The sequence below is a fragment of the Candoia aspera genome, chromosome 2, assembly GCF_035149785.1.
Source record: "Candoia aspera isolate rCanAsp1 chromosome 2, rCanAsp1.hap2, whole genome shotgun sequence".
NCBI lineage: Eukaryota > Metazoa > Chordata > Lepidosauria > Squamata > Boidae > Candoia > Candoia aspera.
The window spans coordinates 249,810,251-249,832,058 of NC_086154.1; the positions used below are offsets into that span (position 1 = coordinate 249,810,251).

At 42.0% G+C, this 21,808-nt stretch overlaps 1 protein-coding gene across 2 annotated transcripts in view; it reads left to right on the forward strand.

Annotated features, from left to right (window-relative positions):
- Window positions 1-4,540: 4,540 nt before the first annotated feature.
- The window catches only part of CCBE1 (collagen and calcium binding EGF domains 1), a 172,841-nt gene continuing 155,573 nt past the window's right edge, over window positions 4,541-21,808 (forward strand). For both annotated transcript variants that reach the window (XM_063295778.1, XM_063295779.1), the window contains exons 1-2: window positions 4,541-5,119; window positions 5,276-5,356. In XM_063295778.1, coding sequence (XP_063151848.1) covers window positions 4,959-5,119; window positions 5,276-5,356 — 242 coding nt within the window. In that variant the 5' untranslated portion in view covers window positions 4,541-4,958. The remainder of the gene's footprint in view (window positions 5,120-5,275; window positions 5,357-21,808) is intronic.

The window sequence follows — 21,808 nt, forward strand, 5'->3', positions numbered from 1 at the left end:
GGAAATGTGCATTCAAAGACTGTTGCCAGATTTCCCCACTGCTCCTTGTATCTTTTCTTTCCAGAAAAATATGGTTAGATGGATATTCCCCCAGAGAAAGGCTGAATTGTTGCTTTATACCTCCCAAGGACAAATGACTTGCAACCTTAAAACCACCAGCTGCTTTGCCTCTCCCCCTAACCAATTCTTGGACCCAGGAGACCAAACTTCTGCTAGGATTCATCTCATGCTTTCTTACACATATTAGCTGAAGATGTGAATTCCTTTGGTGGGTAGAGCCAAAAAGGAATCAAGCCCACTTTCTCCTTCTTAGCAGTAGCCACCCAGGTCCTTCTGGAAGCTCTCCCAATTAGCTATCCTCCTGAATATATAACTTGATATATTCAGCTTCATCCAGAGGTTGTGTTTAGTTCTCATGGCTAGTGCTTCTGTTCAAAAACTTCCAGTCAGCCTTATCCTCTGCTCCCTTCCCTGGCCAGGCTTACCATTTTACTGGCCACTGTCAGCATTTTGTGCTTGCCTCAGCAAGTCCTTGCTGGACTGTTTCAGGGTTCCCTTCTTATTTCACTTTTTGATGGAAGCATTTGTATATATTGCAAAGTTCTCCAGAGCTTCTTATCCAGGGATGGTACCATGTCTTAGAAGTGCAGGCAATATATTTGAGCCAGTCAGCAAAAGTCACAATTGAAGCTTCTGGTATCTTAAAACCCTCAATAACATTAACATAAAGAACAGCCTGCGCTGCCAAGTGAAAATAAATAAATGTTTTGTAACCTGAATAGTTTACAGCTACAGTGTGCAACACAATACCCCATGAACTGCTAGGAAGGAAAATGTACAATACAGCTGTATTGTGTTCAGTTTCTGTTTAAGCAATTCTGGGGAAAGTTGCTGACATGCCCTGCTAAATTCCTTGGCTTGTGTCTAAAACTGCTCCCAGATTTCATATGTAGCTTTTATCTACTTTATATCTGCTTGATTACTGAAGTCAAAGTTAAGAGAGGATTGGCTTAGGAAAAATAGTACCCTCACCACAGGAAGCACTCAATTTAAACTGATTGTAGTAAAACCTGCACCAGATTATTCCATCTTGAGGGCAAAAGACCTTCTAATATTTACTTGGCTATTATCACATCATAACATTTTTTAAGGATGTAATCTAAGTGGATTTGGCTGTTCGTCCATTGCAAAGAAGATAAAACAGGATCAGATCCACATGTAAATGATTATCAGTGATGAAGAAAATCATTGTATTATATCACAATTTAATAACTCTGTTGGGCTTGTTTCTGAAGAAGAGGTTTTAATTTCGGAGAAGGTATTTGCAGAGAACACTGGAGACAAGCCAAACATTACTTGTGTGCTTTCTTACTTACAACATCACAGAGATCAGACTGTTGATAATTAAACAAAAGCACCCACAATGGTTGCTAAAGCAATAGCTCTATTTTAGGCATTTGTTAATTATATCTTTACTGCTGTTTTGTGGCTAACATACATTTGTTTTTCCAAGCTAATAGACCAGTATTATTGTCTGATAAACAATGTGCTGAAGTTTTCTTATCTGCAGCCTCTTTCTCTAGTCAAGATTTGCTTTAATCTCACATTTGCTGAACTGCTACGAGCTAGAAATCTCATACTCTGTCAAAATAACCGTGTTTTAAGACTTGGTAAGTCTTTACAGATAACATGGTTATAATGTAAGTAAAGATTTAGCCATACACCCGACAGCTCAGATGTATTGATCTCTTTGACAACATATTCACACACACTCTCATGCAAATATATGCATGGGTGTGGATACATGTGAGTTAAGCGTGTATATATAAAACAACACAAACTTAACAAATATTTACCTTATTGAGTCCAATATAATCTATTCCTGGGACAAAAGTACCCAAATTATTAGGGTAGTCTTTAGGCAAAGGATTTCAGAATTTGGGTGTCACCACAGAGAAGGTTCTCTTCCTAGTTATCATGGCATTTCATTCAACTAAAATGCTTGGAAAAGCTTATAAAATACTCCCCAAGATCTCAAATATATAGGGAGACTGGAATAGGAAGAGTTACTCTTGCTGATATTTGATTCTTCACCATTTAAAGATGTAAAAGATATGATAGCATCCATCCTGAACTATAAATAAGCAACCAGAACTCCTTCAGAATTAGGGTAATTATGATTCTTCTGTCTATACCACTAACATGCTAAGAGCTATATTCAGAATGAGATGAAGCTTTGTCACCTTACATGTCACTTTCAAGGACAACCCCATTTAGAATGTATTGCTGATTTTTATATAATGCAATAAGGACCTGCATCCTGCAATCTTGATGGCTCATCAACAAATGGAACTTGACATGTTGTGGTCCATCCTTATAAATGTATGCAAATATATGTCATTTTAGTGATGAGATATGAGTAAAGACACTTGACACATTTGGAACACCTGCGCAACTTTCTGCTCAGAGTAAGTTCAGGAGAAAAACTTTTGGTTTCCCCCCCCCTCCAACAGCAATCAGATTTTCAACTCTATTGGTCTTCACCCCTTTACCTTTTCAGGCAAACTGAAAATCAGACAATTCACCTGAAATGTGGGAGGGCTGACAAAAGCTGCACACGTCTGTTGAGAAATGAAGGTGGAACTGGGCAGAACTCATTCTTGAGCTGAAAAAAATCCACACTCATGTTTCTAGGTAGGACTGAGGCAGTTGCTTTTAATTTGATACACACACACACACACACACACACACAAGGTTACTTGGGCCATCTTTGTATGTGAACAGTCAAAATGATCTCTGTAGCTCAAACCTGTTGTGTCTTTGTTCCCAGTGCTACCTGTTCTGCTCTTGTAATTTCTCAAATGGAAGCGTTCTGCAGTCAACCCTTCTGTTCAGCATCTTTCCCTGATGCCAGGAACTGAATCTTCCCAGTCCTTCTATAAAAATGAAGTGAAACCAAACACATCCTACATATTGTAATGCATCTAAATAGAAACTATATAAAATTGGATTTAATCATCATCATCATCATCATCATCATCATCATCATCAACCTTTTGTGCCTTGCAGCTGGAAAGCTCTTCAAATCTCTAACTAAACTGCTTGTAGGAACATGATGAATATTCAGATCCTCCAATACCCTGCATATACAAGGCACAGTTCCACTTCTGCACAGGGATGCTGGGTGCTTCCCTATTTTCTCTTTCTCCTCCGGTGCTTTTGGCTTTCCTGATTCACAGACTTTTAAAGGGGGGGAATATTGCATCGCACTCCATTTCTATCCCTCCTGGGTAGTGCTTAGAGTGCCTTGACTGGAATTACCTTTTGCAAATGACATTCTTCACTTGTAGTTTATAGTAGCATCAGGCCACTCTGGCAACCCACAGGGTCTTCCTTAATCACACAACACTGGCCTTACCTTATCCCCAGCCTAGAATTTAAACAGTCTGATGCTGACCCTTAGTTTTTCTCACTTCAGCCAACCTACTTTGACCATGGCGTGCCTGTGTGTATTGTTTCATTCCCTTTTGCTGAGAAATGAGGTCAAGGGGCAGTGTAACCAGAGGCATTGGGGAATTGGGAAAGGACAGCCAGTCCTTTTGAAGTCATGGGGCAGTAAGGACTATCCAACTTAAGGCTGGGTGGTGCATTAAACCAGTGTTTCTCAAGCTGGGCCACTTTCAGCTGTGTGGACTTCAACTCCCAGAATTCCCCAGCCAGCATGCTGGCTGGGGAATTCTGGGAGTTGAAGTCCACACAGCTGAAAGTGGCCCAGCTTGAGAAACAGTGCATTAAACTAGTGCGGACAGGCTCAAAAAGGGGAAAGAAAAGACTGGATCGGGACTATATCCTAATAACTAGGATAAAGTCCAAGTTTGTTTCTAACCTCATGGTTAGAAAGCTAACAACTGTCCTCACACGTCTGAGCTTTCTCCAACTCCTTGTCTCCAATAACATTTTCCCCAGTCCTCCTCCTCGCCACCCGCGTCCCCAATTTGCCCACTGGCCACCTCGGGCTCTCCCGTTCCTCCCTTCGGGTCCCCCGTTACCGGTCTGCAGCCTCGGGGCTTTTCCCTCCCCCTCCCTCCCATCTTTGGGCGCAGGCTCTGGCCCCCGCAGAACGGGCGCCTCGCGCTGGATCTGGCTCTCCGCCCCCCCCCCCCCTGCCCCGGGTCTCGATTCCTCGTGCCCGGCCTCCCTTCCCCTCCTCCGAAAACCCCTCCCCGCATCCCTGGAAAGCGGCTGGCGTCCGCCTCTCCCGACCCGCAGGTTGCAGAAACGGTCCCTTGCCAACCGGGTCTGCCCCTTCTTCACACAGGCCCTCGTCCGCTCGCCCGGCCCAGCCCGGCCGTCGTGTTTTCCGCGGGCGGCTCGCTCGCCCGCCTCTCGCGACGGCTTCCAGCCTCGAGGCGTAGAAAGCCCTCTCCGCCCCTTCGCCAGCACCTCTGGGGGAGCGGCTGGGCTGGCCCTCCTGCCCTGCCCGGCCCCAGAGCCGGTTCCTTCCCGGATCCGCGTCTGGAGCGGAATCCTTTAATTTAAGGGTGAGGGGCAACGTCCGCACCTCCAGAGGCCCCTTCGGAAGGCAGCGAGCGCCCTCCTTTCTCCCGCAGTCCCAGACACTGGCTGGCGACCCGGTCCTCTGCCCTCCACCTTCCCCTGCCCGGCGAGCTTCAGACAAGCCGCCCGACGCCGCGGCCGTCTCTTCCGGCCGCCCGCGCTCCCTCCCTCCCTGGCCGGCATCTGGCTCCGTCCTCCCGCCTCCCTCGGCTGGCCAGGCAAGCCGGCTCTAAGCTCGCCCCTCGGCGGCATCTGGTGGCCCCCTTTCCCAGCCCTGCCCGCTCCGCTTCCTCCCCGTCCCGCCGCGGGGGGCAGCGGCCTTTCCTCCCTGCTCGCCTGCAGCGCGCCGGGCGGCGGCCAGAGCCCGGGCGGCGCGGACCGAGAGCGCCGAGGGACGCCCGATGGTGCTGCGCGGCGACGGCGGGGGAGGTGCCAGGCGCCTTCTGCTGCTCGCGCTGCGCTCACCCTCGCGGAGCCTGCGCCTCTGGCTGCTGCTGCTGCTGCTGCTGGCGGCGCTCGGGCACGCGTGGACCTACCGAGAGGAACCCGAGGAGAGCGACAGGTGGGTGGCGGGGAGGGGGCACAGCCGCGCCCGCGTTTCCCCCCCTCCGCTTCGCCCCGCGCCGTTTTCCGACCCCGCCGGCGCGCTCCTGCTGCGGCGCTTCCGCCGCGCGTTCCGCGACTCAGCGCGCTGTCTCCCCTTCTGTCCGCCTCGCAGGGAAGTGTGTTCCGAGAGCAAAGTTGCCACCACCAAGTACGCGTGCCTGAAGCCCGGCGGGGAACTCAGCACCTGCTTCAGGTGAGTGGCGCCACGCGCTCGCGCCGTGGACCGCAGCGCCCGGGTGGGGGAGCCGCGTGGGAAGGCGCCTCCTCCCGCGGAAGGAGAGCGCGGAGTTGGCGCGGGCAGGCCCGCCGCCTGCGGATCCCGCCGGCGCTGCAGAGGCTGAAGGGGCATCCCCGAACACGCGCGGAAGGTCGCCCCTCGCCTTCGTCTTTGTAGTGCCCAAGAAACCCCAGAACGCCTCGTCAGCCGCCGTTTTAGAGGAAGTAGCTCTCTTGAGCTTTGCCCCTCAGGCTCCCACCCCCACCAGAGACGGGAAGGTGAGAAGAGGCAAGAAAGAGGAGAAGGAGGCCGATTCAGAATAGGCCCCTCTAGGATATGGCTATGGGCCGCCGGGAACTTTAGCGGCTGACCGTGGCTGAAACTCTGCTCCCATCACCCCAGCGTGGGTTATTGGCCCATCCTGCTTGCCCCTAACCTTGGTGCAACCTGGGAATCCCGTTTTTCTGAGACAGGCTTAAATCCTCCTAAACTGTACAGGTTTTTCCTTAATATTTAGTTTGACCATGTCAAGTTGTCTACAATGTGCTAGAGTTTGTCACCCCGTGACTTTGGTGGGATTGGCAGCGGCCAAACAGGCAGGGTAGACAATAGGAACAACAACATTCATGCCATCCTGTGTAGCTTTTGTTGACTCAAGGATGGGAGAGAACCCAAACTCAGCAGCGAAGAAAGACAGGTTTTTGGCCATCATGTGTTTCTGGACACATGCAGGTACTTGTGAAGGTCTCTCATTTGAACCTAGGGCTTCCTGTTGCTCATCCTGACTTTAAACAGCTGTGAAGCTTGCAGTGAGTAGCTGCAGATGGGCATGTGGAGGATTAAACTGCAAGAATTTTGACTGCCTGGAGTTTCTTCTCATTTGCCTGTTGCATGTTTGTATATATAGTTCCCTGTTTAGCATTTGTGTAGTGTTCCCTGCCTCCTTCCAAGTCAGTTCTGCCCTGAAGTTATAAATTGGACACAGCATAAAAGCAGGGCTAGAAAATTTCACAAATAAGGTTGTTCATTTTAGCCTGGAATGGAATCCCATGGATTTACTATGTACCCTGCCTTCCTTCCACCCCTCACAATAACTCTGCATAAAAACATGTCATATTCCCATGCACAAAGTGAAAAATCTTCTTTTGATGGGGTAGAAGGCAGGCTTTTAGACCTCTGTATATTTCTGATTATAGCTGGTTCTCAGGAGCTCCACAACCCTAGCCACCAATGACTCAGTATAATTAAAAGATAAAATCAGAGAGCTGCTTGCTGCCGCTGTCATGCAAGGCCAGCAAAAGACATGTCTGCTTTAAAGAGTTGCAGACGGGTAGTATGTTCATGCTCTCATGTGCTCTGAATCACTGTCTTTGGAATGGAATCCGAAGTCCTGCACAGTCCTAGTACGTGTATGTGTCAGAACTGCAAATCCTGCCTCTTTTTGTTTGATAATTTTGGTTTAAAGTATCATAGGAAAGGGTCTTGAAAGATACCTCCCTTCCTTTCTTTTTTGGGTTTAACTTTGACAGGTCAAGATATAGGGGGAAAGCCACAAAATCTGATCAGTTGTGTTCAGAACCCTGTAAGCTGATGTACCATTGGTCTTTGGAATGTGTTTAATTCTGCTACTGATAGCCTTTTTGGTAATAATTTTTGTTTGTGACACTGAAGTGGTGCTCCTGCAGAAGTGATTGTAGATGTAGTTTGACCTAGTAGCCACAGCTGAAAGAAGAGCTCTCCAATAGCTAAGTAACACGAACAAAAACACACTGTAATCCTGAATATTCATTAAATCCCACTGAAATCTGTTTCTTGAATGAATGTGATTATGATCTAAGTTTTAACTGACTTTGTTCCTACATAAGTTCTGCACTCATTAAAATTTAAAGTATGAAGTAAAGACATTTTAATTTATATTTAAAATTCGAACTATGAATCCTAGCAATGGATTTGTAAACAAATTCCTGCCAGCTTGCTCGCAAACCTTGATCTAGCACAATGTGTGCTAATTGTATTCAGAATTACAGCTTCAGAATGTGCTCATAACTAAAGATTAGTGCTGCTGCTTTACTATTTGCAAAATTTACTAATGGTGTACAGCGTTGAAAATCTAGCTGTGGTAGTTTATGGTTGTTTTCTCCTGGTATTGCAAGGAACATCTGTCCTCTGGGTAAAAAGGAAGGCAGTGTCCTTTTCAAATGCTTTGTCGCAGCTTTTTTTAATACAAGGGAGTGAGGATTCAGCATAGAAGCTGTGTTTTAATTATAGCAGTGCCTAAGCCAATGATTAAACTCTGATAATCCACAAATGATTGATAATCCAGGAAGGTCCACCACATGGGTCTTCAGCCTCCCTGCATTCACCACTGGTCAGCTGGCCTCTGCCTGCTTGCCACATCAGCCTCTGCTTTAGTATGTTCACTACCATTATGCTGTCTTCTTGCCACCTCAACCCTCTGCCTCCTGATGTTCACCACCAGTCAGTTTCTTTGATGTTGTAGAGCTCTATGAATTTCATTTCCATAAAAAAATTGCTCTTAGGAGCTTGTGGTCTGGTGTTATTCAACTAGACTTTTTTCTTGTTCCTCTCTGGAGCCTGTGAGACAGCATTGCTTACAGAGAAGGATAATAGTAGAGTAGAAGTTGCTTTATTATTTATTTAATTAATTTTTATCCTGCCTTTATTATTTTTATAATAACTCTGGCCCGTTCTCCTGCGGTCTTATTTATACAGGTAATCCTCGTTTAGTGACTGCCTCATTTAGCAACTGCTCGCAGTTACAACAGTGATGAAAAAGTAACTTTATGACCAATTCTCACATTTACAACCTTTGCAGGTCTGTAAAGCAAAGGAAAGCTGAAATAAGATCATAAGCACAGTCATGGTTTCACTTAGTGACCGCTTCACTTAACCAAATTGCCAATCCCAGTTGTGGTCACTAAATGAGGACTACTTGTATTTGTGTTTCATTGTGTTTAATTGTTGTTTTAGATTTGTTTTAGCTGTTTGTTTTATTGTACACTGTCCAGACATACTTGTGAGATGGGCGGCTAGATAAATTTGATAAATAAGTAAAATATTACAATTGGTTATAACACCATAATATGAAATAAGGATCCTCTAAATTAAAAGGTCCATGACATATATTATACAATAATATTAACCTCTATACTTTCGAAGTAACAAGTATTTATTTTAAAGCAATTTTGCGAGAGCTTGTAAAAAGAAGCATCATATTAAAAGTATTACAAGAAATAACATGGAAAACTCTAGCACATAGCAGCAATTCATTATTTGCAATCACTCTTCTACTCCCAACCTGTCTGCCTAGTACAAATCAAGGGATCATTTGCAGTTTATACTTCATACACAACTTTTTTTTAGTTTGTTGCATTCATGCTGGGTTTGAATTATTAATTGGTGAAGAGGTATCAGTGGCAGAAAAGTTCACTGAAGCAGACAAGTGAGGGACAACTAGTAACACAACTCAAAGACAGTTCCTGAGTTTACTATGCTAAGCAGAACTGTGATCTCACACAAGCAACCCCCCCAAAGCACAAATGAGAAATATGGCTGTGAATATCTAAATATGGCCTTTCAGTGGTCTGTAGGTTCTCCTACCCCAGCTCTTTGTACTTTTTATGTTATGAAACTTTATTATTTATTTGTTTATTTTTTAAAAAAAAATCATATTCTTTATTCATATTTGGAACATCATTCCCCTGGGACTTAGATTGGTCCCTACCATTCTGGCCTTTAGGAAGGGCCTGAAGACTTGACATCTTGCCTAGCGATAGTGGTGGTATGGAGCCTGCTGATGTCTATATTGTTAGTAAGTTGCATTACACTCTTAATCATTACACTCTTGCAGATTATGTTTTTAATGTGTTTTAATGGTTTCTGTTATATGTTTTTTGTTTTTTGTTTGTGCGTTTCAACTTTGTGAGCCACCCAGAGTCATGTATGTGAGATGGGCGGCTATATAAATTGAACAAATAAAAAATATAGACTCTGGGTAGTTTTACAGAGTAAAGCCATCACCCGTAAAACCAAGACATTCCCCAGATCCCAACTCCCACTGCCCTAATAAAATAACCTTAAAACAAAACCCTAGATCAGTGGTTGAATGGCCCTGAGAAACAAATGACTTTCAGAATGCCAGGAGTGAGGGGCCAGGTGGGATCTCTGGGGCAGCATATTCCACAACACCAAGGCCATCATGCATGTTCCTGACCCCAAGCAGACCCTCTTTGGATGATCTCACAGTCATATTTAGATTTCATGCTAAATCAGTTTGAGGAGAACATCCCCAAATATTGACAATATTGTCAAATAATGCCATGAGTTTGGGTTCATGATAAATTTTTATCCAAACATTTGGATTAATTTTTGGGATACCAAGTTTAGTTTAAAAGGGCCTTTTAAGGACAGAAAAGCATACAGAAGTCCAGTCATAATAATTACTTTACTTTATTTATTTTTATAAATAAAGTAATGGAACGTTTGTTCAAACATGCCCGTTTTCCAAACATTTATTTTGTGGTCCATGATTGTGGAAATAGTGGCCTAGGCAACTATTGTAGATGTTATTGTGAGAGCAAATTGGTTTTTCTTTTTTTTAAAACTGGACATGACTCAAGTGTTTGCAAGATAGAATTGATATATGAAGGTTGAAATAATGTGACAACTTTCTGGTGCTGTAGAAATAGTTGTCATATAAAAATAGCATAGTCATTTTCCAATACCTTTTGTCTTCTGTTTTGTAAGGAGTAGCCACGTGGCATTCTGTAATATAAGAAAGTAGTGCTTTTGATTTTATGGTTACGCATTGCATCATTTTAGTGTAGCATTTTCCCGTTAAGGCTAATGCCTATGAAATATCACCTTGAGAATGGAAGATTTTGTAAGTTTTAGTTAGGTGGAATTCTGACATTCTGCAGATGCTAGCATTGAAAGACTGATATCCTTTTTGTCAATTAAATGGATTAGGCATGTGCAAAATGTTCCTTGTTCCATGCACAAACCATTCCATGCATGGAACAGCCACATTCAGCTGGTCATTCCATGTGGATTTAGTTGGTCTGGGTCAAAAAGGAAACATTTGTGCCCTGGGCAGAAGTGTTCTGGAAGAGGGACCCAGAAAAGTAGGACATCGACTGTAGCAAATGGTGACTATTTGTCAGGGAAAGACACAGGGGCCACCTGGAGGAGGGGACAAGCGCGCTAACTTTGTTGAACTAGACCCATGTGACACCTCTGAATTTTGTTTCAGCAGAAACCCAGAACAACCAAAGTCTTCCAGGTTTTGTTTCTACTGAACCGTAGCCTGCCCAAAATACATTTTTTTCATTTTGTTCACCCCCTAGATTAGGGTTTATTTATGATTTGTAAATGAAAATTTTATTGTAAACCACCCAGAGTCCCTTTTGGGAGATGGGTGGTGATAAATTTGATTAATAAATAAATAAATAAATAATAAGTAAGTATTTTCAGGGGGACAGAAGTACATCTTTCTTGTGAGAAAATTCACTGAAATTAATTTGGTAGGAATCATGTGAGTTTTCTAGTGTTACCAACTGGAATTATGTGATAATGCAGGATAATAACATGTACTTCAAATGTTTGCATTAATGCAACACAATTCTATGTCTGTTTACCTAGTCAGAAACATACTTACCTGTATTACAGATAAAGTCTCCTCTGAGTTGTGGTTGTGTAATGGTATGTGGGAGTGACCTTGGGAGACTGGGCCCAGAGACGCTGCCTAGGGAACAGTCAGATAAGAGACAGCATAGCCCGCAGATGGATAGTGGGTGGGACAAGAGGCTCAGAAGGGACCCTCCCTAATTTCTTGGGGTGTAAAGGAGATGGAAGGAGAATTGTACTTTCAGACTTGCAAGATTCTCTTAATATAACCTTACAATAAAGTAGAATTAGCTGATCTGGTCGTGTTTCTGGTCTGGTCTACCTGGTAAGGCTGACAGTTTGACTTTGATTGACAGCAAATGCACTTCCATGGAGTTTTCTTGGCAACTAGACAAAATTGGCTTGACATTGCCTTCTTCAAGGATGTTCTCCCACATTCCCAGTTTGTATACAGCCATTCAAATAATAATAACATTACTTAATTCTGAGCTCAACCAAGATCAGGTAGCTGCTATCATCTGCTATGACCTACATTTGTTTGTAGAATTCAAGCCTTAACATCTAAATATTTCTAAAAGTTAATAACAATTTGAAATTTATTTTGAAATGAAAATTTAAATATTTGCAGAACAAAAGAATAATACTGCATAGAAGCATAATAAGGCAAACTTAGGGCAAAAGGGGGAAAGTAAACAGGCTGATGATAGTCCTTGTTAACATACCATGGGTGGGCTTTAAAGCAGACGCAAAAATTTGAGAAGGAGCATGCTAACTATTAGAAGAGTTTGGATATGCAAATTACGTAGCTGAATCATAATCAGAAAAATATGCATGTGATTTTAACTGGAATACAATCATCAGCTTGAAGGGCTTCCATATAAAAAATAAGCATCATGCATTTGTTATATAGTGCATTTGTTCCATAAAAGTGTGAAAAAAGTGTTGAGACATTTTTGCTCTGATTGTACTATCGCTGTATCAACAGTACATATTTGGTGTGTCTGCTCGGGTCTGCATTATGTTGTTATGACACCAGAGGACTTGTGAGATGTGCAACTATTGTGGTTTGTATGAAGTGGCTTTCAAAGGAAGTGTTCTCTTGGTGCTGAAGTCAGAGGATAATGTGTATCTTTGAGACACAGTGTGTGTCAAAAGCAGCTGATTATACTACATATGTAAACATTAGCTGCAAGCTGCAGGCTAGTCAAGAAGATGTATGGCTGGTTTAATGGTTCCAGGCTGTTTATAAAAATTGTTAACTAGATCCAGCCAGACAGCAGTGATTAACTTTGGAAAGGTCTGACATTTTCCTTAGTAAATACTTTGGCCCCTGTTGGCATTCAGAGCTGGATTGGTGCAGCCAAATGAAACTGATAATTGTTCTTGTGCTGCTGGGTGCACCTGATGAAAGCAGTTCTCTTTCAGCTTTGCGGTACCAAACTGCTCTCATGGTCTGCTTATTCTCGGCAGACCCCCTGATCTGCAGACATTTCCGCCTCTGCGTAGGACGGTACATGAAAGATTCCCAAACTGAAATTCGACTGTTACATTTGACATTCTGGCTATAGTCAAACAATGCTGCATGTGCATATAGAAGGAAACTATGTACAGAACTTTGGAATTCCTAGAAGTTTCCTCCTCTATAACAGTTTGCATTGCTAAAGAAGCAAACTTTCCCAATCTGAAAATTGAAATTGGAAAAAATGGGGGCCTGTACAGCAAGCTCTCTGATCCTTGAGCATGATTCTATTTTGTTCTGTTGTCAGGGTCCATCTGAAGGTTTGCTGGCAAGGGCTACAAGGAGCCAATTATATGGGCAAACACATTTACATATCGTTAAGCTCCATGGGCAACTAAGGAGTTCAGCCAAGGCGGAATAGAGAAGATTTTTAACTGAAGTTTGAAAATAGAGAGGGATGTCTTTAGTTAAGGCTCTATAAAAGATAAGGGCCAGGAAAAGAGAAAGGGGGTACATTTGTTTTTGTAGACATATTTGTAAAATACTGCATTAATAACTGTCCTTATTATTAGATAGGGTAAAGTAGCTATCTTAGACCACAAATGCTGGGGCAGGTAGGATCTAGATTGTTCAATAGTTGCCAGCCATTTGTGCTAAGCTGCTTCCATCTTTCTGAACAAAGGCCCTGAAGGCTCAAGTTATCTCCTCCTGGTGTCTCATTGAAAAGGAGAATACCTTGACTGAACAGGACATGAACTTCAAAAGGTGTCTTACTGCTCAGGGGACACAACCTGGTATTTCAGTTTTTATATTGCTGAATATGTTTCAGTGACCAATAAGCAGGAACAGAGTAATGAGGCAGTGATGGTGATGTAGTAAAGGATATAGTCCCATAAGGGACCCTAAATGGTTCATTCTGTACCTTCTGAGTCAGGAAAGGACTATCTGTAGTCTTTCAGAAGTTCTTGGACTGCCAATCTCATTGTGATTCATCATTAGCCATGCTGGTGATCAGCAACCTCTGTTCCCCATCCCTCCTCTAAAGTAATCTGCTGTGGGAGAGAGGATGTTGTCCAGCCGTCAACAACGAAGTAAGATATATTTTTTTTGGCAGTTTAGTCATGTCCGATTCTTGGCGACTGCCTGGACTAGTCCCTGCAGTTTTCTTGGCAAAGTTTTTCAGAAGTGGTTTGCCATGGGGGAATAACCAATTACAAAAGAGTTATACTACCTGAATCTAGTTGCCCTAATGCAGAATGCCCCTACACGCCCCCCCCCAGCCCCTTTCCTTTCCCTATGCTGGGTGTGCACATTCTCCAAAGAAAGCATTCTGCTGCAGACACCCATTCCTGTGGCCAGCTTGAGCCAAGAGGCATTCTTGGAAATAAGAAGTATGCTGGTAGCTTGCTTTGTAATGCCTACCTATTTTTTAAAAATTAAAGTAAGTTTTCAATAGGGGGAGGAGCTGATGATCTTTCCAGAATTCTGCATGAACAGCCGATATCATTTCATGCCAATGTTTTCAGTATCACTATGTCTTTTTTGTCCAGATCTGAAAGCTGTGGTAAAATTCAGCTACAAGACTTGTACAGAGTATAAATATTTAGATGGAATCTTCTAAGAGCTATTACGATTTTGAGTAAAAATTATCTTCTGATAGTTAAGTACCGAATTGCTCCTTATTTATTGATTTAAGAAATTGATATAACTGCCCATCTACCCAAGTCAGTTTTATCTTAATGGAGTGGGTTAATGGTTAGTTTTCCTTCATTTTTTTAAATTCTTTTTTATAGGGAAAAAGTACTTTTTCACTAAAAAAAGAACATATTAATTAAAAAATGAAGGGAAATTCATTATGGAATTGCTGTGCTGAAAAGGATTATTTTTTAAAAAAAAAGAAACCAGAAACACTAAGGACGAAGCTACGAATGAATATTGCAACAGACCTCTGCTTTTTAGAGTTTTACTCCAATGGGATTAACATTGATGTGAAACAGAACATTCGATTTAAGGGTCTCCTATATACTGTTGTAATTAAGAAGTTAGATTTAGGCTGTAGACTGAGATTACTACAGATTATTTAAACTTTGCCTAGAAAAAGGCACAGGTAAAAGGCTATGGAACCTCTGGCTCTCCAGATGTTGCAGAAGTACAGTTCCCAGCCATTATTCAGCATAGCTCAATAACATCTAGAAAATAAAAATTCTTTACCCCTGGAACTAATGCAAAAAATATTAATCATAACGCTCAGCAGAATCTTCCACATCTTTAAATTCCCCTTCATTGTGCCGTACAGTATCTTCTATCAAGGTGGACAGCTTTTTGTAGTTTGGAGTTGCACTTAATTCTTTCCAGCCTCCACCAGAAACTTTGGGTAACTATCTACTCAAAGACTGGATGCTTGTCCTATTTGTTAAGGTTCTGCAGGTACTTCAGTGAGATGTCTTGATAACAAGGGCTTCTGGGTACGCACAAGGATGTTTAGCAAACCTTTGGGCAGACCAGGGATTGCTTCACAGCTCAGTGGAGGGGATCCAGAGAAGAGAAGTGTCTTTCTGAATGATCTCCACAGACCCAATATTTTCCAGTGTTTCTGTATTTCCACCTTAAATAAAACAAAAGAAAAATCATGCCTCTGATTTTTGCTGTTGAGTTTTGGCAGCTGCATGGGTGTTACTCTCACTAAAGTTCCAATAAAATCTGGTTGAGTTTCACCTCACCAAACATCTGGTTTGTCTTCTGCTTCTGAACATTATCTTCTGTTTCCAGAAGATTTCAATTTTCTTGACTATTATTTTATGTAATGTCAGAATACCTTTCTTAGCCAATGTCTACTATTTATCTGACCCTGCTTGTTACACAAAATGACATTGTTATGTGCTCTTCTTAGTATTTCTGCAAAGGCTTGTTAGTCTTGGTCACCAAACTATACTACCCTATTAGTTGCTTTTGGGCGACACAAACTGGCTGTGAAAGGGTAGGAAAGAGGACCCTTTTCTTCCCACCGCTTCTGTTTCTTTTGGTTGGGTGCTGACCCAGAACTGCTGGTAGATGCAAGTCCCTCCCTGACAGGTAGATTCACAGTTGTTCTAGACACAACAGAAATCTCGCTGCTTTCTCTGCCTTCTTACCAGTTGGCTAAATGATAAACAAGTTTGACAGAAACAAGCGGAGATGGTAGTTGTTGCTGCAGTTGCTGAGGACCACGTGTCTGGTGGAGGCCGCAATTTTCTGTGGAAGGAAGACTTCCAGGAACGTCAGGGAACTGAGAAGATAAGCAGAGGCAGCTGCAAGTGGCTGGGAGGATGTTTCGCAAGGAAGAAAATAACAAGTAAAGAAGTTGCAGTCCAATAGCCTGAAAAAGGGATCTGCAGAGAATGAAGCGGAGGAGTGGCAGACAGCTGGAGGAGAAAAGACCTGGGGAAAGAGGGATTGAAAGTGAAAGTTAAGAGAGTGATAGTTAAAGAGCCCATCACCAAATTTGGCAGAGACCATATAATATCTCGATTTATAGAGTGCTCTTTGATGTTCCAAACAGTGAGCTGTGAAAGTAGTATACAAGACTCAGTACACAAAGCTAAAAAAGAAGTACTGAAACACTCTGTAAATATGTCAGTTAAGTGAACAGGAAGTAGTCTGGACCAGGGTTTCTCAACCAGGGTTTTGTGGCACCCTAGGGTTCCGTGAGCTGTCATTAGGGGTTCCCTGGGAGATCATGATTTATTTAAAAAAATATTTCAAATTCTAAAGACTTCACATTAAGGAGGTAAGTTTCGTTCTTTATTTTTTAGTTTCAGAATACTGTTAATGCAAATATAGAGGCCTATGCGTGAAACAAATATAATAATTTTGTAACTTCTGGCCTATATTTGAGCCTGAAGGGGTTCCCCGAGGCCTGAAAAAATATTTCAAGGGTTCCTCCAGGATCAAAAAGTTGAGAAAGGCTGGTCTGAACACTAGGAAATGGGATATGGTAGATAGAGGGTGGGAAAGGTTAAGGTTTAGGACTTTTTGTTAATAAACTAAAGTACAACTTTTGTAAATGTTGACCAATAACTGAACTCCTAAGAAGGTGAAGACTTACCCATCATTTGGCTTATGTCTATACAATCCCAAACAAACTCATGAAATTCTTATAATGCTGGGCAGCACTTCTTGGAATTTCCATACAATATGACTCCAGCCTTTCTTCAAAGAGTCTGACATTGCTATGAGCATATGGAACATTTTAAATGTTAAAGAAATCTGCAAGACCTCTGTGGCTACTTTGAATTATCAGTAAATTAAGTCAAACCCTCCTGTGCTCTTCTAATTTTTAAAGAGGGGGGGACTGAAGATTAGCTGGACTTCATGTGTGGTTATCATTCATATTGCCATGGATCTGCCTACATTTATTTCCAGTGGAGTCTGGGGCAGAATTATTTTATATCCCTAACTACCATTGCTTTTTCTCTCTAATCTTCCTTGTGGGCATTTGAGGAGGAATGTTCATCTTCGTGAGCAGCTTCCTCAAGGGCTTGTAAATCCTACCAACTATAACTCTCTAACAAAAATCTAAATAAGGCATGTGCATAGGATTACATTGTTTAAAAAGGCTTGATAGGAAACTGCATCTCTCTATGCAAGATGATTTGAACAATGGTGCCCCATAAAGTGTAATTTAGAAACCATCTCAATCTTTCATATTTGGGTTTCAGTTATCTCCATTTCACTGGGGCTAAGCCATTCCATTGACTTGAGTGGTTTGTGGATTGCAGCCAAAACAAAGCATATGGAAGGAAATTACTGGATGATTACATCTACCAGTATCTGTGTGGTATTGTCTTATTTTGGCATATCATACAATATGATACTGTGATGTACCATGTAATCAAAAGATTTCCCATAATATCCATAAATTTTAAGGTGGGTGGTAGCATGGCCACATCCTATTCATCCACAGTAAGCTGGTATGGTAATTCATTCAACAGTTAACAAATTAAAAGCTGAGGACAACATAGTGTGACTTTTCCAAGGCCACCCAGCAAAATCCTTGGCTAGGCTTTGATTTGAACTTGAGTCAAGAGCCAATATAAACTCTTTTTTTCCCCCCATTTATTTAGGGGTTGCTTTTGTAAACTGCCAAACCAGTGGTCTGATTCTTTGAATGGCAGTGGGCAAGTTGTTTAGCTTGATTTTCTGCAGATTTACTTAGAAATAAGCACTGAGTTCAGTGAGACTCTTTTCCATGAAAGAATGCTTGCAGTTCTACAACAAACCTATATGGGTCTATTTCAAAATAAGTTCCATTGTATTTCTGGAGCCTGTGCTCATCTGTGTTTGTTTTCATACTTATTGGGGTAAGTGGGTCCCTTGAAATGACAGCGTTTATTGAGCTGCGTGCCTCTCAACCGTTGGGGCATGGCTTTCAGAAATCCTAAGGGGCCTGAGCATTTCCAGCTTTAGGGGCTCCTATAACTTTATAATAAAAATAAATTAATGACACATGAAAACTAAATGAGGCTATAGCAGAATGAGCCCTATGCTTCCTAGCTTATTCCTTTTATTGGCTACCTGGCAAAGCCAGCTGTTTTCCATGTGCCACCCAAGAACTCTAAGGAATGAGGCTTAGAGCTGTGGGGGTCTGGATGGGGAAGGACAGGCTCCAGCTTAACCCTGGTAAGATGGAATGGCTGTGGGTTTCGAGGCTCCCTGTAATGACTTTCCATCATTATCTCTGAATGGGGTAGCATTCTCTTGCAACAGTTGGTGCACGGTTTGGGAGTCCTTCTGGACTCATGGCTGCAGCTTGAAGAACAGGTGGCAGCTGTGGCTAGGAAGGCCTTTGCACAGTTGTGTCAGTATCTGGATTGGGAAGCCCTACACACAATAACTAATGCCTGGGTCACTTCCCAGCTAGATTACTGTAATGCACTCAGCATGGGGCTGGCCTTGAAGAGCATTCAGAAGCTGCAATGCAGAATGCAGGGGCATAGGCAATTTTGGGGATTTCAGGATATGCCAATGTGACACCTCTGCTCTGCAAGTGGCACTGGCTCCCAGTAGGCTTGTGGGTACAATTCAAGGGGCTGGTTGTCACCTATAAAGCCCTACATGGCATGGGACCAGGACACTTGCAGGACTGTCTACCTCTGGGAGTTTCTGGCTGCCTCATCAGAACTGGCAGGATTGGCATGCTCCAGTTCCCTTCCATTAGGAAATCTCATCTTGTGGGACCTAGAAAATGTGCTTTTTCTGCCACAATGCCTGCCTTGTGGAACAACATCCCCCCAGTGATCCAGATGGACCTCAGTCTTCTGGCCTTTCGTAAGGCATTATAGACCTGGATGTTCCCTGCACTTGGACCAGGAGATTAAACCAGCCCTGTTGGTGAATTTGTTTGCTTGTTCTTAATGGATTAAAACTGGATTATTTTAGACCCTGACATATCCTATATCATCATCATCATCATCATCATCATGGTTCTATCTGATATGCTTTGGTTTTAAACTTTTGTGTACCACCCAGATTCATTGCTGTGAGATTAAATGGCTGTATAAATTGTTTAAATAAATAACTAAGCCATCACCTGGCTGACCTTGTCTGGGATTAAAAGCTAAATTGGATTAGGCCTGATTAGTATTTGGAAAGGAGACTACAAGGGATGTAGGATAGACTAGGAATTTGGAAAAAAAAATCCAGAAGAAGGCAGTGACAAGCCACTTCCATACCATAGCTAAGAAAACTCCATGGAAGTGTTCAGGAAGTCACCTCAACTCAAAGGAGACTTTTCAACTCCTATTACAACTACAGAGAAAACAATGTATTGTTAACCTAGCATACATATGGTGCTGTAATTGGAATAACAATAAAGCACCTTAAAATCAAAGAAATTGGTCTTCAGAGCTATCCTTTTGAAACAAGCTTGTCCTCTTTAAGACTATTACTTCTTGAAATAATTGCTGCATCTTGAGATAATAACTGTAATAGATATTGTGCACTCTTAATAGCAACAACTAAATAATGAGATTTAATAGAAGAGAATATATGTAGCTCAGGGTTAAACTGTGGAGTCCTTGGTGCTCTCTGAGCTTGGTTGTTTACTTGCAGACATTTCATTACCCAACTAGGTAACATCTGCAGTGCTAGTGATTGTGGGGTTTGCTCCTTGTTTGTATACAGTAGCTTGCTCTGCCAGTGTTGGTGGGGGTGTGGTTTTCTCTGTGGTAGTTCCTTGATTAGGGTATTGTTTTCTGCTTGATTGCTTGTCTGGTGTTAATCCCTGCTTATCTGGGTGTTGGTTGCTGGGGAGGATGTGTTGTAGTCTTTTTATTTCCTTCCTAGGTTTTTTTTTTATTTGAATGGTGTGTAAAGGTGGTTTATCTCTATGTGGCTGATTTGTCTGAATGCCAAGCTTCCAGGAATTCCCTAGCTCAGAGAACACCAAGGACTCCACAGTGAGATTTAAATTTAACTTCCAACTATTTGGAGTTGACTTTCATGTTCTTGTGTTTCCTTGACACTGAAATGGTAAGCAAAGATACTTGAAATTATGTGAGGAAGAGCTAACTCTTGAAAACACCTTGATTGGATTTATAACTATTGTAAGTGTGGTGGGTATATATATGTGAAATGTGTATAATCTGGCTTGGTTTAGTCTTTATTTTTTGTGGTTGAATGATGCTTTTATTTTTATAAGAGCACTAAAACATCTGTTGAATCATAGCTGACAGCACCTTTTTCTGGAGGAAGTGTCTACTTCATGGTGCACATTTAAGTTGTCTGGTTCTTAAGTAAATAAAGTAGTATGTAAATGAGTCCTAAGCACATAGAAAATTAATTTTTAATCAATGTGCATGTGCAAGATGGGTCTGTGCTATGGGTGAGTGCATAAAAATAATTTTATCGTCATGTCCATCATCACCATCGACAACTGCTGTGCTACAACAACTACTCCCATTGCTCTGAGGATTTCAGTATGCAACCTGATACAATGGTAGTACCATCACTAATGCCCAAATGCAAATCTGAACAAAGTGTTTTGCAACTCTATGAAGAACAAATATACTTCAGAGTATAAGCAATACCACAGTGTCAGGGCCACCTTTGAGAAGGGTTCTTGTCACATCCTCTGCCTATCATAGGTGGGGCATAAGCATTCCCTCCTAGGATATTCTCCAGAATGGGAAGATTCTAATCACAGGAGATGGTCCTGAAGTAATAGGAAGCTGAGCCATGTAGGTCCTTATAGGTTAACACCAGCACTTTGAACTGGATTCAGATACCTATCTGCAGCCAATGCAGGGATCACAGCATAGGTATGGGGCTGCTAAAGTGGCTTTCACCCACCAACAGCTGTGTTGCCCACTCTGAACCAACTGCAATTTCTGGATAGTCTTCAAAGGTACTCCTGTGCATTCATGGGCTTGAATGGTCATTCTCAATAACTACTGACCAGAAACTCCCACTAAGGAAGGAGCAGAACCACCATAAAATGATGTCCTTTGGTACTGAATGCTGCTGAGAGGTCTAATAGGACCAGGAGGGGACACTTCCTTCATCCAGGTCCTGATTTGGGTCACCAGCATAACAACTAATCCAGTCTCAGTCCTATGTCCAGGTCTGAACCGTGACAGGAAGGGATTCAGATAATTTACTTCATCTAGGACCGTCTGCAGCTGATGTCCAACTACCTTCTCCAGTTCTTCCCTAGAAATGGAATGTTGTCTAATACAACTGGGTAGAGGGATTATCTCCTTTTTTTAAAATATAATTTTTATTATTAAGAATTTTGATTATAACAGTAAAAACGAATATAAACTTAAAGAGAATAGAAAAAAAGAATAAAAAGTGCAGGAAAAAAGAAAAAGAAAGGAAAAAATATAATAAAGAAAAAGAAAAGAATATATAAAGAAGTGACGTCCAACCTTCATCACAAGTATAGACAAATTTAGTAACTCTTCACCCCCTATAAGGTTACAAACAGGTATCTGTTCATCCCATATCCTATCCCTTATCTATAAGCAAATGCATAAAACATCAACTTTTCAATCCTGGTATCAGGAAAAAGTCCATAAAAGGTTGCCAGAACTTGGCAAAAACTGTCTTATTTTAACTTTGATCAAATAAATCAACTTTTTATACCTTCCTTTTACTTCTAACAGTCTTAATCTTCAATCAAATGTTGTAGGATTTGATTTCTCTTCAATTCTTTTTCATCTCATCACACAGATTTCTCCAGGGCTTTAACAAGCCTCTTTTGTAGATCCAATAGGAAAACATTTTCCAGGTCATTCTCTTGGTTTATCGTTTGTATTTCTCTTTTAATTTTTAAAAATTCAGCC